Consider the following 15,687-nt stretch of genomic DNA (forward strand, 5'->3'; position numbering starts at 1 on the left):
TGACACCAAAATACACACACTATAGAGCAATGTTTTCCCTCCCCATAAAATGGCCCCAGCAGAGGACCATATTGATGCTGGGTGATTTCATAGATTGAGTGTTTATTGGCACAGGGTAACACTGCAATATTCTCTTAGATTGGTGTTTGTCTTGTACCGCACTGCCCTTTATCCAGGGCGCCCGCTCCCTGACCTTTGTGTATTGCTAAGCTCTACGGTATGCAGGCCGATGAATTTGGCACAAACAAAAATATCAAGAGACCCCTGGTTACCTTATACACAGAAACGCACAGCCAAACATCGGTAAAAATAACCTGCCTGCTGCTGGCCTGTTGACAGTCAAAGCCTGATGGATTAAAGAGCTGCCGCTAGTTTTGTTTAAAGTTGTTATATTTATACACAGAATATGGTCGTTTCCTTTCTTAGATTGGCAGCTGTATTACATTTGCTAAGCCAGTCCAGTCTGGGGGAGTGGGTCCACTTACCCCCGGCCTGAATCTAACCACACAATAGGATCTATTTCTGTAAAGGCACTCGGGTTATCTCAGTACTTACCCTGAGCTATTTCTCGTTCCATGTCCCTCCCTCTCTTTATCTAACACTCTAACCCACTTGCTCAAAATCATGGCGGACAGTAACAGCCGGGTCACTGTTAAGAGGAAAGAGAAGAAGGTAGAAAACAAAGCCAAGGATGAGAAGGACAAAGAAAAGGAGAAGGGGAAGGGCAAGGAGAAAGTGGTGAAAAAGCCGGACAAACCTGTGAAAACTGTGAAAACTGTGAAGAAGGCAGAGACGACTCCTGAGCAGCCCAAGGCGGAGGAAGAGAAGACGAATGGGGCAAGTGAAGGTGCGACGGGAGCTGAGCCTGAGGCAAACGTCAGTGAAGGAAATGGAGAGTATCAGCCCATAGAACTGCCACCATTTGAGATTGTCACAGGGTGAGTCAAATCAACACAACAAGAGTTCAGAGTCAGTCTGACATGTTTACACAACTGTTATTCTCTTTAACACATCCACGTGTTTTATGTGTAGTAGTTTTGATGTTTTTTTGTAAGGCATATTGTATCAAATGTATGTTCTATTGTTGATTTCAATGAGGAAAGACAATAATGACTTGCACATACCATCCTCACTAACCCAGCACAAGAATAGGGATGAGTCACAGCAGGCCCTTGATATATCATCCGCCTAGCATCTGTTCCACTCTCTGTCCTTTGAGTATTAACTGTTTGATATAAGAGATCTATCTGTGAAACCAATGTGGCTATTCATAAACAACATAACAATAGACCAATAAAGAAAGAAAGTAGGGGTAATTTGTTCTGCTGAATCATGCACATCTTCAGGTCATGGGAGGATGTGATAGAAAAAACATATTTATAGAAAGATCAGTTTACTCAGCGGTAGCCTCATTAATATTCGAATCACTGTGTCACCATTTCATGGACTACCATCACTCTTTTGGTGGCTTAGATTGCTGACAAATTCAACGCAAAATTAGAGACTCATGCTCTGCTTTAGGAGATTAAGTGAATGCCAGTTACACAGTCATGCACCACAATTAAAGGTGACGGATAACTTTGAAAGCTCTGCTGATATATACAACGTGCTATTTTCTTTTGACTCATTCAACATTCATGCCCTAAAAAGCCCCAATAATCAGAATCAGAATACGTGTATTCGTCCAACAGAGGGGACATTGACATTGTTACAGCAGAAGTGAAGAGCCAAAAATAGCAAAATATAAATTAAGAGGCATTTATACAAATATTAAAGATACAAATTGAATTGACACATATTACAATTTACAAAAATACACATCCAGGTGGACAACAACAAGTACCAGTAACAGTATTTATAATTAAAAAAGAAAAAAGAGTAAAAGTAGTGTGCGTGTGCTGTTTTTTGTGAATTGTTTGGTTTGGTATTCTCTGTAAACAAAACTGTTCCTCTCCATCAGGGAACAGATGAGCCCCTTCTACTTCAAGTTTCAGTTCAGGAACGTTGAATACTCCTCTGGGAGGAACAAGACCCTGCTGTGTTTCAGAGTGGACACACCAGGAGGCAGCACAGAGCCTCTGAGAGGTTATATGGAGGATGAACATGCCACAGCTCATGCTGAAGAGGCCTTCTTTCAACAGGTAATGATGCTCTTGTGTTGCTGTAGTATCATAACACACAGTTGGAACCCCCTGGGATATTTGATTATAATCTTACATTTGGAAAAATGTACTCCTGTGTTAAAAGTCACCTATTATGCAAAACCCATTTTTTCATGTCTGGTACACATTAACATGTGTCCCCTCTGCGTAAAGAGATTCTGAAAGTTTCAGGGGAAAATATTCGCTCACTTTTTGTCCGGATCCATTTCTTTTTTTTTGATTTCATAATGATTTTTTGGCTTGTTAGCCAATAACCAACCAAGGTACCCCCCATTGCACCATTGTGCTCTTTTTAACCAAATATCGCATGGGGAGTGGCTCCTTATTTTCATCTAAAGCAACAGACAGAGAATCAGCATTTTTGAAACAGGGCTGAAACAGAGGGGATTATGGGATGCTACAATGATCTGTTTGGTATTTGGAGCCAGACACTTCAGAGACATGTTTTGTATATATCTGAGATCTATAATATATTGATGAAAAGCAGTATAATAGGGGACCTTTAATGTTTTTTGTCCTTGCTTTTCAAAATGGTCAACCTTTTTTCTTTTCAGGTGCTCCCTGACCCTTCCCAAGAGTATGATGTCACATGGTATGTATCATCCAGTCCTTGTGTGGCTTGTACAGCTAAATTGGCCATCGTACTCCAGCAACGTAAGAAAGTCCATCTCAGCATGTTCATCTCCCGTCTCTTTGAGTGGGAAGAGCCGGAGATAGTGGAAGGGCTCCGAGCTCTGGCTAGTACCGGCTGCAAACTGAGGATGATGAAGCCGTCTGACTTTGTACATCTCTGGGAAACGTATGTGGAGAAGGAGGAAGAGATCTTTGAACCCTGGGAGGACTGTCAGGAGAACCATGAATATTATGTGGAGAAACTGTCCGATATCCTCAAGTAGATGTGAGTCAGTAGGTATCTTGTATGTTTACACATGGCCCATTTGCTACTTTTGAGTACAATAATATCCTTAATGATTTATTTCCCTTGTGTCTTTCATTACAGGTCACATGATGACATCACCACTGAGTCACACTTGGACTTGACTTGCTAAACCCACACTGGTTGAATGTGTTTTTTTTGCAGTTATATCACATTTTTTTGTTTGAGAAAACACTCATTGCAGAATTTTGTATTTTTTATTTAGATTATTTCATAGGAAGACACAATTGCTTGTATGACATTGTTATTGAACACTTTAGATAAAAATAAGAAAAAAATAACACTCATTGCTGAAAGCTTTGGAGAAGACTAACTTACATTCACGTACCTCTGGGGCAAGATGCATAACATTCACGACTAACCGATGTGTTCACACAAAGACAGACAATTATTTATGTCAGAAATATAAATCTACCTTTAATGTATCAATACTTACTCAAATGAAGTCATAGTATAGTATGCAGTCTATTTTTAATACAAAGTTACATTATGCCAATGACATCCACGTTAGAAAGATCTTTAATGATTTATTTAAGTTCTCATTGAAACCAACTACATAAAGCTGTGTGGGCTGCAGAAATAATAATACAATAATTTAAATAGGCAAACAAATTGGGTTTTACTATAAGTTCAGAGAGTATGTCTCATCTGAAGCAATTTGCACACATTTTCCTTTACAAAGACCAATTTATGAGAAAAGGTTTGTCTGACATGTCTATTATGCATCTGGCCACAGGTGTTAGCTCTAAGAATTGAAAACGTACTTAATTCTCCTTCAGTTAACACATATTTACAGTGAATTGAATAATTGTCAGCAGTTAAACATACACATTATGATTGATGCTTATTACATAAATAATACTTTTTTTTGTATTCCCTTTAACAGTTTAATGATGTGAAATAAAATATGTACAATTCTAACGGTATTGTGCAACCAAACGATTTTCTGTGCAGAAAAAATGTGTACACATCTCTATGGCAATGCCAGCCAATATATTGATCCATGATTCATTATTGTGCTGAAGGACCCCCACCCATCGGCCAGATAGGTGGGGGTCAGGTTGTGGAGGGCTTTGTATGTGAGCAGGAGGTTTCTGTACTCAATCCGGTGTTGTATGTTGAGTTATTGTTTAAAGGAAACCAGCCCGCCATTGTTTTCTGTTGTACCGCTGCTCTCAATCGTCACGGCTAGAAAGACATGAAGGTATGAGGACATTTTAGTTATAAAGAAAGAAGGTTAATGACTTCTGTCATCAGAATCAAGGTTATTGCCAGGTACGTTTACACAAACAAGGAATTTGCTTTGGTATCTGGTGGTGCGAACATAAACAATAAAAAAAAAAAGAGTTGCAAAGTAGGTAATAAAAAAACAAAAACATATATATATAAGGATAATAAAAAACAAGTATCAGAGGGATAATATTTAAATCAGAAAAGTGTAATTTGGAAACTTCCTTACCTTGATCCTCGTGTGAGGTTATTGGTAATGGTGTCTCACTGCATACTGTTCCATTCTCTTCCCCTTCTGCAAGTCAGATTGTTTAAAAATAAATAAAACACATAATATGTCAATTAGGGATAAAAACCTAGAGAATTTTCAAAACACTTGCATAGTAATACAGCTTAACTCATCTGTAGTTTTCTTACCCTTAGGTGAATAATTCAGTTCCGCATCAGTGATGTATTGAACCATTGGACAGGGTGCATCTGCAGTAGGGAGGAAGGAACTTTCAAAATAACAAAGGCTAAAGGCAAACCTTGATAGTCAGATTCTAACTTGAAACTGTCGGAAGGCAGTTTCACAAATAAATCACTGGTGGGGCTCTGTCTGCAGCAAATGCAGGAACCGCAACCCACGAGAGATGCTGCCAACATACCATCACGCTCCTTAAGCTGAGCCATGGTGAGAAACAGCTCTGTTTCTTCTGGCTTATCGTCACCATCATCTACGTGGTAAAAACAAAAATAGATCACCTTCTTGTGACTAATGTGTGTTCATTTGAGATGACATGAAGCGGTCACATTAATACTTGAAATAACACAGCATAAACAAGATGCAAAAACAACCTTTACATGAATTCCTTTTTAGTCTGTTTTGGGTCTCAATGATCTCCCGAGGGAAATATCTGACTCTTTAACTGGTAATTGCAAATATAAATTCAACGTGTTACTATGATAATATTGAATAAGGCTTTTTAATTATTTCGATTTTGACAATCCATGCACCTAAAGAGTTTTCAAAACAAAATCAAAACCTGGTTTCCGGAAGACTCTGAGGACAATGCATCCAAGGAGGATAGCGATGATGCCAAAGAAGATAAGGCCAGAGATGGAGAGAAGCACCCTCCTCTTCAAAACTGCAGATAAAACATGTAAAACAGAATGAAAGGGGGACAGAACATTTGCAAAGTAAAAATTACATTTATTCCGACCTCAGTTATACTCACGTAGGTTCTTGGTTGTGAAAGATTCACTTAATTTTGAATAAGATGGTCTACCACTGCGAATTCCCTGGCAGGTGTACAGGCTCTGCTCAGTGTTATTCTGGGGTGTGACTGTGTGCTTCTCAGAGATCAGATGATTGATTTGACGTCCCTCTTTGAACCTGTGAGAAGGTGCGAATCCACAACATACACGTGAATGACTTTCGTAAACATTCCTCCAAAGCATTACTGTAACTAGTTTGTTTATGTCTAGTACCATGTGTAGTTCCATAGGTCCTGGCTTTTTGGCATCTCACATTGGAGCACCAAGCTGTCAGTGGAGAAGACTTCCGACCAGCCAGTTAACAGGATTATATTAGCCTTTGGGCGCTCTGTAGAAATACAATCAAAACTGTTCTGAACTAATTTCACACATTCAAAGAAATGTTAGAAGGAAGCCTGTGACCTAAGATTTTCATTGTCATAACTGTAGCTATGCACACATGACAATCAAAGCCTTGAAACTTGAACATAAACGTACCCTTAACCTCGAGTCCCACAGCCTGGCTCCGGTCTGAGCGGAAGGCTGTATTTGTTCCTCTTTTAACTTGGCATTGATATGATGTGTTTGTTGTCACAACAGAGCTTATGGTGTGATTGTATTCAGAGAGAGGACGGTTATCTTTGTGCCACAGGTACTCCCATCCAGAAGACACATTAACGTGACAGCTAAAGGTGACTGCATCTCCGGTATGCATCACATTGTGTTTGGGATTCTGCATCAGTGTGACTCTGGGTTTTGTATCTGTGAAAAAAATGTGAAAGAAGGCCAAAGTATAGTGTGTGGACATTTTTGATATCATAGGATAGTCAGTTAAAAATAGGTCATAGGATATGAAGTTATAATGTGGACATATAGTATTTCCACAAAATATGAAAAACAGGCATGGTGTATGTCGATAAAAAAAAAGTCATACTAAGTTTGTCGAAAAAGAGGTTTTTAGTATAGTATGTCAAAAAGATTGTTAAGAAATCATAGTATGTCGAACAAAGAAAAAAAGTCATAGTATTGTATCTTGAAAAAGGTCATATATAGTATGTCGAAAATTTTGAAAAGTTAATATAAAGACTAATATAGTATTTTGAAATAAAGTCCTAATATAGTATGTCGAAAAAAGTCACAGTAAAGTCAATCGGAAAATACTGTAGATCATAGTAAAGTAAGTCAAAAAAAAAGAAAAACAAGTCTTAGTAAAGTATGTTGAAAAACATTTGAAAAAAGGTCATAGTATAATATTGCTTGAAATGGTAATATTAATGTACGTTGAAAAAACATGTAAATCGAAATTTAAAAACAAATCTGTTAAAGTACTGTATCAAAAAAATAAATAATTCTCACCATAAACCTTCAGTGTTGTCTCAGAGCTGGAGTTGCTGCTGACCGAGCGGCTCTTGAGTTGTGCCGAGCAGCTGTACTGTCCACGCTGAGAGGCTGAAGCAGAACTGATGGAGAGAGTAGCTGCATCGGAGCCAAAAGACAGAACTTCATCTTTCTTGACCAGCTGTCCGTCTCTGAACCATGTGTATGTCCAGTCAGAGGAGCCGTCCATCCCACAGCTCAACTTCACACCTTCAGTGGGGAACACATCCAGCCACGGTGTGATCCGCTTCAAAGATGGAACAGGGATTTCTGGAGAAAAACAGATGTATTAGGCGAATATCCTTACATTTACCCTCTTTCTATTTTGTTCAAGTGAGTTTTACCGTAACATTTTATAACATGAAATCGATTTAAAAAACAGACAAAGGCAACATTTTTCCTCTACAAAAGTAATTTTCTTTGGCTTACCAGACACGCGTAAGGACCTTCTTTCACTGTGCTGTGTATTATACGTCTTGTCTCTTGTGGCCATGCAACTATAATTCCCACTGTTCGACAAATTGGCATCAGTGATGCAGAAAGTACGGTTGTTGATTGGGAGTGGCGTTCCATCTTTGAGCCAGTGATACACCCAGCCAGACGAGGCTTCAACTGTACATTCGAAGGACACAGATTCTCCAGTGTACACCTTGTCAACATCTGGCTGTTGAGTCATCGATGGCTTAGGCTTGTTCTCTGAAAACACAAAGAAGAAATAATTACAGTAAACATCTAATAAAACATCTGACTAGCCAGGAGCGACCACTGCAGAAACACAACTGGAACATTCTTCCAACACCTGAAACAAAAGTATAAATATTTTGAGAATAAGTCATACCTTCAACTTCAAGGCCAATAGCCTCACTGACGATGGTGAAATAGTTTTGGCCACTGCCCCTCTTTGCTTCACATTTATAGGATCCCAAATGTGTTATGTCAACAGAGCTGATTGGATACTTGTTTCCAGATGCATTAAGGGGTTTCCTATCTTGGTGAAACAGGTACTCCCATCCAGTGGAGACATTAATGTGACAGCTAAAGGAGACTGACTCTCCGGGGAACATCACGTTGTACTCTGGATCCTGCTGCAGTAGGACTGTGGGTTTCTCATCTGAGGGTCAGAAAACATGCCATTGCCATCAGCATGGAGTTATTTATCCCACCCCAAACATATCACATGTTTAATGTGTAATTGTACCTAAAATGAAGAAAAATGAATTGTGCTATAATACCCCCACATCCCAATTATAACAAAAACCCTTACCATATACTGTGAGATTAAGTGTAGAACTAAAGCGGCTGCTGACAGACCTTTGGCCCAGCTGTCCCTTGCAGGTATAATGTCCCGTGTGTGCAGCTGAAGCCGAGCTGATGGAAAGGGTTGCTCCTTTCGAGTCAAAAGATGCAAACGTGTCAGCTTGAACCTCATTTCCATCTTTGGACCACTTGTAAATCCAGTCAGAGTTGTCATTCATCTCACAGCTCAACTTCACACTCTCCGTGGGGAACACATCCAGCCACGGTGTGATTAGCTTCAAAGATGGAACAGGGATTTCTAAAGAGAGAGGGAGAGACAAGAGAGGCATAAACATCTAATTGTATGTAATTAGGTTTAATTTGACCATAAGAATGTACAAGCAAAAGCCTTAAATGACTCTTAAATAAAAGAGGAGGTTAAGTCTTAAGCTTTATTTCAAACCTCTTAAAATCTTAAGATGTTCATAAGAGTTCCTTTTTCAATGGTGTTGGTTAGCCCTGACACTTATGATGAAGTCACCCATGTGTTACTCATGAACCACGTGTTCAGGTCATTGCACTCAGCAGACTGTGAGCTTCTGCGTGGGAAACATGCTCTTGTGGATGCATTTACAACAATACAGCAATTGCAGATTCCTGCTGGTTTAAAATAGATCCTCATTGAATTTGTCTCATGAAACCAAATATTACCTTTAAAGACTGAAGGAAAGACCCTGTAGATCAAATATCTAATGACAGATGATCAACTCTACAATGTGGCAAGAAAAGCTAAGAATCTTAGGAATGATGGTAATGTTGTCAAACCAGCCACGATGTTCCACAATGCACACAGTTTGGAATAAAACAACTGTAAAAAGCACTGATTAAATCAAGTATTACCAAGAAGGAAAAGGCACATATCCCATAAGTTGCTAAACGAAAAAGCCTTAAAATATAACAGAGATCAGTTGATAGTTGATGTGCTCTAAACATTGATACGTTTAAAATACATAGGAGGCATATGTGAACTGCTAAAAGGAGTAACTCCTCTACACCCTTATTTTCTTTTTAGGTTATATTCTTCTGTTACTGTTTGTTCAGAGACACACCTCTGAACTATCCATTCTGCACCATGCTATACCACAACATCCTGTTTCAACAGAAAATACATAACATAACGGAAGCCAGAAGCTCTTAATGCTGTTTTGCTTATTTGAAAAGCAGCCTGGAGCTTTTGAAGCCAGTAATGACAGCATTTCAGACATTTACACCAAACAATTGCACATCATCCTCATTGCTTTGAATAATATGACTATCTTTACCTACCAAGTACATCTTGTTGTATTTTGTCACTGAACTCTGTTTGGGTTGTATCACCTCTGTAGGCCATGCACCAGTACTTCCCCTGGTTAGAAAGACTGAGAGGGATGCTGATGGTTTCCCCGGTAGTGGTTTGTACTCCATTTCCGTACCATTGATACTCCCAGCCAGAGGACACAATAACTTTGCAGGTGAAGTTCACTGTTTCTCCAACATACATCGGGTTAAGAGTAGGACCCTTGCTCGCGGTTGGTTTTGGTGTGTTTCCTAAAACAGAAAGGAATCACAGCACATCTTATTACTGCTACACGGTACCACACAACCTGATAAATGACATTTACGCATTAACATTTGACCACAAAGAGAAGTTACATGCTAATGTAGTTACATTAGTCATTCTCAACACGCAGACTAAAACAGGGGGGATGCAATATAAGACATCATAATACATCGATAGGGAAACAGCTAATCTTTGTTCAAATGCAACACAATCCACAAACCTGACAACTTTCAGTTAATCGCTGCTTTATGTCAAGAAATAACACCTCAGCTGTTACAGTTTTTTTGTGGATTAGTCAATCACACTTGTTTTAACAAACAAAATATAGCATGTTAGATAAGCAGGTTTCGTTACCTTTTGGGCAGAGCAGGGCTATATATTTTTAGCGTGCAGACATGACATGCATGCTGAAAAGGTTATGATCTCATATCGGGTGTAATATAGTTTATATTAATGCTACACAGAGGTATGAAAGCTCACCATAAACTCTCAGATCAGCCGTGTTGCTGAATTCAGAGATGACTTTCCTGAGATAAAGTTCAGCTTTGCAAGAGTAGCGTCCTTGACAGGCTTGAGTGACCGAGGTGATGTTGAGAGAGGAGTCCATTGTTTCCACATTTGGATCCTCCTCAGACTGAACCTCCTTTTCATTTCTGTACCAGGTGATCATCCAGTCATCGCTTTCCACTTCACAGCTAAACTCCACCGTCTCATTTTCAAAAACATCCATCCAGGGACTCAGCAGCTTTAGAAACGGTTTGGGTGGGTCTGCAATTAAAGTTCAAACTTAATTCAAGTGATTTACTGCATTAGAAAAGAAAAGGAGACAGGAACATGGAAATGTTGAGTACACAACTAGTTATTTGTTGTTATGATGATAGTAATAGTCATGTGTTTAAATTCCCATGTATGTAGAAATGAATGTTTCCTTATTGTTGGTGAAGTGAGTCAAGCGTCTTTGAGTTGTGAAAAGCACTATATAAATCAAATGCATTATTATTATTATTAAATGTAAACAACTTACCAGAGACCTGTAGAGTTGTTGCTTCACTCACTTCTGTGAAGAATGGGCTTTTGCCTCTTTTGGCTTTGCAGTGGTACTGTCCACTTTTAGAATGATTTATGTCAACTCGAAAATTAGGATCAGAAGTTTGGATTTCTGTGTTATTATGGTACCAAAGATAACTCCACCCAGAGGACGCATCGACCTTGCATGTGAAGGTGACAGACTCTCCGGGGAACATCGTGTTAAACGTTGAACTCCGGGTCAAAGTGGGTTTGGGGGGGTTTGCTAATGAGAAAGGAAAAATAAATACAATTTAAATAATTTCTTGCCCTTTCGTCTAAATATTGGTGAAGGAATATAATGAAACTTACGATAAACTGTGAGTTGGACTGGTGCACTAGTTTCCGTGGTAACATCTGGCCTTGTTTTGTGATGACCTTTACAGGAATAACTTCCAGAATATGTTGTTGTGGTTGCAGTGATCGTGAGCTTTGATCCCGATGCAGACACATTTGGATCTATATCTTGTAGTTTCTCTGCATTTCTGTACCAGGTGAAGGTCCAGTCAGAGCTGCCATCGACATTACAACCAAGCTCCACCTTCTCAGAAGGGAACACGTCCAACCAGGAAGACAGACGCTCCACAGTCGGTACAGGAGGCTCTGGAAACGTGTTAAAATATATGATCCATTATAATCATTCTACTAGAGACACAACCCATTGCTGGCTTATCCATCCATGAACTACATCATAAAAAGTAAATACAATTGATGCCATGTTGTAAAAACAAGTTATTAAATAAAATACATTTCTTTACAGACTGCAGTTTAACGTATTTGAGACCACTTGCTTAACAATATAAGTAAAGTAGAATTGTAATTATATAACATATTATTTCAGCAGCAGTTTAGCCGTTTTTGTTTTACAGATTTAAAGGCCGGTTTCTTATAAAAGACCGAGAGACCGATTGTGGTGTTCTGTCAGTTAGATGCAAACCACCACAGATGGAAAACATGACATAAGTGCGAAAACCTTTGTCAACGCCCGCGATGATTTCACTGTGTATGTATAAATGAATGTTTCCTTATTGTTGGTGAAGTGAGTTGAAATGTAAACAACTTACCAGAGACCTGTAGAGTTGTTGCTTCACTCACTTCTGTGAAGAATGGGCTTGTGCCTCTTTTGGCTTTGCAGTGGTACTGTCCACTTTTAGAATGATTTATGTCAACTCGAAAATTAGGATCAGAAGTTTGGATTTCTGTGTTATTATGGTACCAAAGATAACTCCACCCAGAGGACGCATCGACCTTGCATGTGAAGGTGACAGACTCTCCGGGGAACATCGTGTTAAACGTTGAACTCCGGGTCAAAGTGGGTTTGGGGGGGTTTGCTAATGAGAAAGGAAAAATAAATACAATTTAAATAATTTCTTGCCCTTTCGTCTAAATATTGGTGAAGGAATATAATGAAACTTACGATAAACTGTGAGTTGGACTGGTGCACTAGTTTCCGTGGTAACATCTGGCCTTGTTTTGTGATGACCTTTACAGGAATAACTTCCAGAATATGTTGTTGTGGTTGCAGTGATCGTGAGCTTTGATCCCGATGCAGACACATTTGGATCTATATCTTGTAGTTTCTCTGCATTTCTGTACCAGGTGAAGGTCCAGTCAGAGCTGCCATCGACATTACAACCAAGCTCCACCTTCTCAGAAGGGAACACGTCCAACCAGGAAGACAGACGCTCCACAGTCGGTACAGGAGGCTCTGGAAACGTGTTAAAATATATGATCCATTATAATCATTCTACTAGAGACACAACCCATTGCTGGCTTATCCATCCATGAACTACATCATAAAAAGTAAATACAATTGATGCCATGTTGTAAAAACAAGTTATTAAATAAAATACATTTCTTTACAGACTGCAGTTTAACGTATTTGAGACCACTTGCTTAACAATATAAGTAAAGTAGAATTGTAATTATATAACATATTATTTCAGCAGCAGTTTAGCCGTTTTTGTTTTGCAGATTTAAAGGCCGGTTTCTTATAAAAGACCGAGAGACCGATTGTGGTGTTCTGTCAGTTAGATGCAAACCACCACAGATGGAAAACATGACATAAGTGCGAAAACCTTTGTCAACGCCCGCGATGATTTCACAGGTGTTATCTGCTGTATCACAGTTGATTTACTGTCAAAGAAATATAGTTTCAATTTAATTTTTTTTGTTTTTTAGCTCTGCTTTCTCATGATTCTGTGTCTGTAGATATTATTATCCAAAATCAATGCAAGTACATATATTGATTATGTGTATTTTACAAAATGTTATGGTGACCAGTCAGGAAGTCATATCCTCATTCAATCTACAGGATGAACATGCTTACCATCTTAGATATACCTTTAGAGCATAACTGAGTTTAAAGTCTCACCGTAGGGAGTTGTGGTCACTATTGGAATGCTCGTATCAACTTCTCTGATAAAGGAGGAGGTGACTGCAGGATGATAGGAGAGGACAACAGAATGAAGATCAAATCAGACAGCATTTATGCTCTACTCTCTCTCTCTTACTAAATAATGAAATCAATGGAAAGTTTAGGTCATAGATGCAATGCATTGGTCCTGCAAGAAACTGCCATCAAGATAGACTCTTAAACTACATTAAATAAAAAATCATATCATTTTAACACTACCATTAACATTTTAATGTTATACTACACAAAAGTGGGGCAAGAAAAAATAACAAGAACCCCTTAAAGTAAAATGCAAGTTATACAACATAAACTGCTATATCCGAGTTAAAATACCACTGGGATATTTTATATATATCATACATACATTATCCATATCATATCATATCAAGAGCAGGACATGAGCGGGAAGACAATGTCAACTTAAAAACATACAGATCTGCAGAAAACTGAAATACAAACTTGCCCTGGCAGCTGTGTAATTGTAGGAAGTGCTAGACTTGTGACAACTAAGTACTTCATGTTCCTCATGGTAACTTTCATCGAGTTTGACTTTCTAAAGATTGCTTATGTCTACTGCAGTACAGGCAACATGAACATTTAATAACAGGTAGGTATTACCTGTACCTTTCCCCGGCACCTGTGTAATTGTAGGAAGTGCTAGACTTGTGACAACTAAGTACTTCATGTTCCTCATGGTAACTTTCATCGAGTTTGACTTCCTGAAGATTGCTTATGTCTACTGCAGTTCAGGCAACATGAACATTTAATAACAGGTCAATTGGTTTACAGTTCAATTCAACAAAATGTTTGTTTAAACTCTTCCTTACCATCCTCAGGATCCAGAGCTGCACAAACAGCAGTGAAACCTGTAAACACAAATTAAGATTCTTGTTCAGTGTGAATCACATGTTAAGAACATATTCTTAGTATAATTAGATAAAACACAAAAAACAAGTCTGATATTCTAAAAAACTTACATATGACACTTAAAACCTTGGACAGCCACATTTCCCACCGAGTTGCACATGCAGAGGCTGTGCTGCTGGGTTGAGTCATTTCAGTGCCGTGCAGTAAAGGAAATGCATTGCACAGAGATGGGCGTATGCGACAACTTTGTTTCTAAAGGTACCTTAGGACAGCAGCTTTCCTGTCTCTGACATCTGCTTTTTTTTGGTAAAAGAAACAGGAAATGAGTGGGTGAACCACACTCAGATGTTTGTGTGCTCGATATGAATTTTAATAGCCAATTTATGCTGAAAAGGGACAAGGAGGGTTTTTCGAGAAATGAAACAAAGTTCAAGACCCATTGTGTTGTATAGCCTACCAAAAAGAGTGTTTATTAGTCTAAGACAGTCAAGATTATGTAAACATATTTATTGCAAAAGTAATATTGTTAAGAAAATAAAAAGGAATGGTTTAATTCAAGTCAAGATATAATCATTATTTAGTTTGGCTGCTTAGACAGAATAGAATGCTGAACTAAAACCATAGCTTCTTCTGAAGTTGCTTTTTATCTTAGTGCAGCTAAAGGGTAGCTATGTTGTACCCTGTAGGTGTGATATGATGTTGGGAACATGAGAGGAAGCTACAGGTTTTTTTTCACTTCTGTAAAGCCAGCCTATTAACCGCAACCAGTGCAGAGACTTCAGCTCAAAGTCAGTTGCTAGACATGCAAATAGGATGAACGTAATGCTGAAGACCATAATATATATATATATATATATATATGGTATGTAAACATTTTAAAGTCATTTAAATGTGTTTATGATTCAGCATAAAAGTAAGTGCTGAAGTTTCAATGTGCTTTGTGGTAAAGTATAACTTCCTGTTAGGCTGAGATGTGTGTCAAGATTAAACACCTCACTGTTCCTGCCTTGTTTTTGAATCACCATAAGGTGTCAGTGTAACACAGAAAGTGATCATCAGACACTGACCCTGTATACGGGATCTCTGGCAGAACACATTTGAAAAATGCTGAATATAAAGTTTCCTACCCTGATGTCATAATATTCAGAGTAGTTTTGAATAAATCAGCTGTCCTGCACACTTTTTTACAAACCAATATACATCTACAATAAAGCTGTAGCATTATCATAATATGCAATAATATTTAGATTGCAATTTATTCTAATGGGAGAAGTAACAACCACCTCTGTAGTTCTCTGACACATGGTTACACATATGTTGAGTCAAGCACACTAATAGGAGTATATAAACCCATACCTGATCTGAAAATGTTACTATATAACTGAAACCTTCATTTTCAGCTCAAACATAAAACACAAAACTGCTACAGACACGAGTTTTGTGTAAAAAAATGAACAAATCTGTGGCGTGTAAAGACACCGGCAGCAAAGAATGGTGAGTGAAACCAGAGTATTCATTTAAAGGGTCAGTTTACCCATATTGCACAAAAAACACCACATAA

General features: G+C 38.5%; 2 protein-coding genes across 3 annotated transcripts; one reads left to right on the forward strand and one right to left on the reverse strand.

The window, feature by feature from the left end:
* Positions 1 to 451: 451 nt before the first annotated feature.
* apobec2b (apolipoprotein B mRNA editing enzyme, catalytic polypeptide-like 2b) lies at positions 452 to 4,020 on the forward strand. 2 transcript variants are annotated; one of them, XM_034088123.2, is made up of 4 exons: positions 452 to 938; positions 1,961 to 2,141; positions 2,717 to 3,068; positions 3,163 to 4,020. In XM_034088123.2, the coding sequence occupies exons 1-3, from the start codon at positions 625 to 627 to the stop codon at positions 3,056 to 3,058; spliced, it is 837 nt and encodes a 278-aa protein (XP_033944014.1). In that variant the 5' UTR covers positions 452 to 624; the 3' UTR covers positions 3,059 to 3,068; positions 3,163 to 4,020. The 2 variants fall into 2 exon arrangements, with proteins under 2 accessions (XP_033944014.1, XP_033944013.1); XM_034088122.2 differs by having other exon boundaries at positions 464 to 938; positions 2,717 to 3,060.
* On the reverse strand, positions 3,283 to 14,319 carry LOC117450063 (Fc receptor-like protein 5). Its single transcript, XM_034088064.2, has 21 exons — positions 14,237 to 14,319; positions 14,087 to 14,125; positions 13,218 to 13,280; positions 12,261 to 12,551; positions 11,908 to 12,174; positions 11,156 to 11,446; positions 10,803 to 11,069; positions 10,259 to 10,546; positions 9,505 to 9,765; positions 8,207 to 8,497; positions 7,781 to 8,053; positions 7,372 to 7,638; positions 6,922 to 7,212; positions 6,064 to 6,327; positions 5,800 to 5,914; positions 5,547 to 5,704; positions 5,355 to 5,456; positions 4,977 to 5,045; positions 4,747 to 4,806; positions 4,559 to 4,624; positions 3,283 to 4,287 (listed from the first exon to the last, which is right to left on the reverse strand). Exons 1-21 carry the CDS (start codon positions 14,313 to 14,315, stop codon positions 4,223 to 4,225), a joined length of 3,867 nt encoding a protein of 1,288 aa, XP_033943955.1. The 5' UTR covers positions 14,316 to 14,319; the 3' UTR covers positions 3,283 to 4,222.
* Positions 14,320 to 15,687: the final 1,368 nt, after the last annotated feature.

This window comes from Pseudochaenichthys georgianus, chromosome 7 (assembly GCF_902827115.2).
Source record: "Pseudochaenichthys georgianus chromosome 7, fPseGeo1.2, whole genome shotgun sequence".
NCBI lineage: Eukaryota > Metazoa > Chordata > Actinopteri > Perciformes > Channichthyidae > Pseudochaenichthys > Pseudochaenichthys georgianus.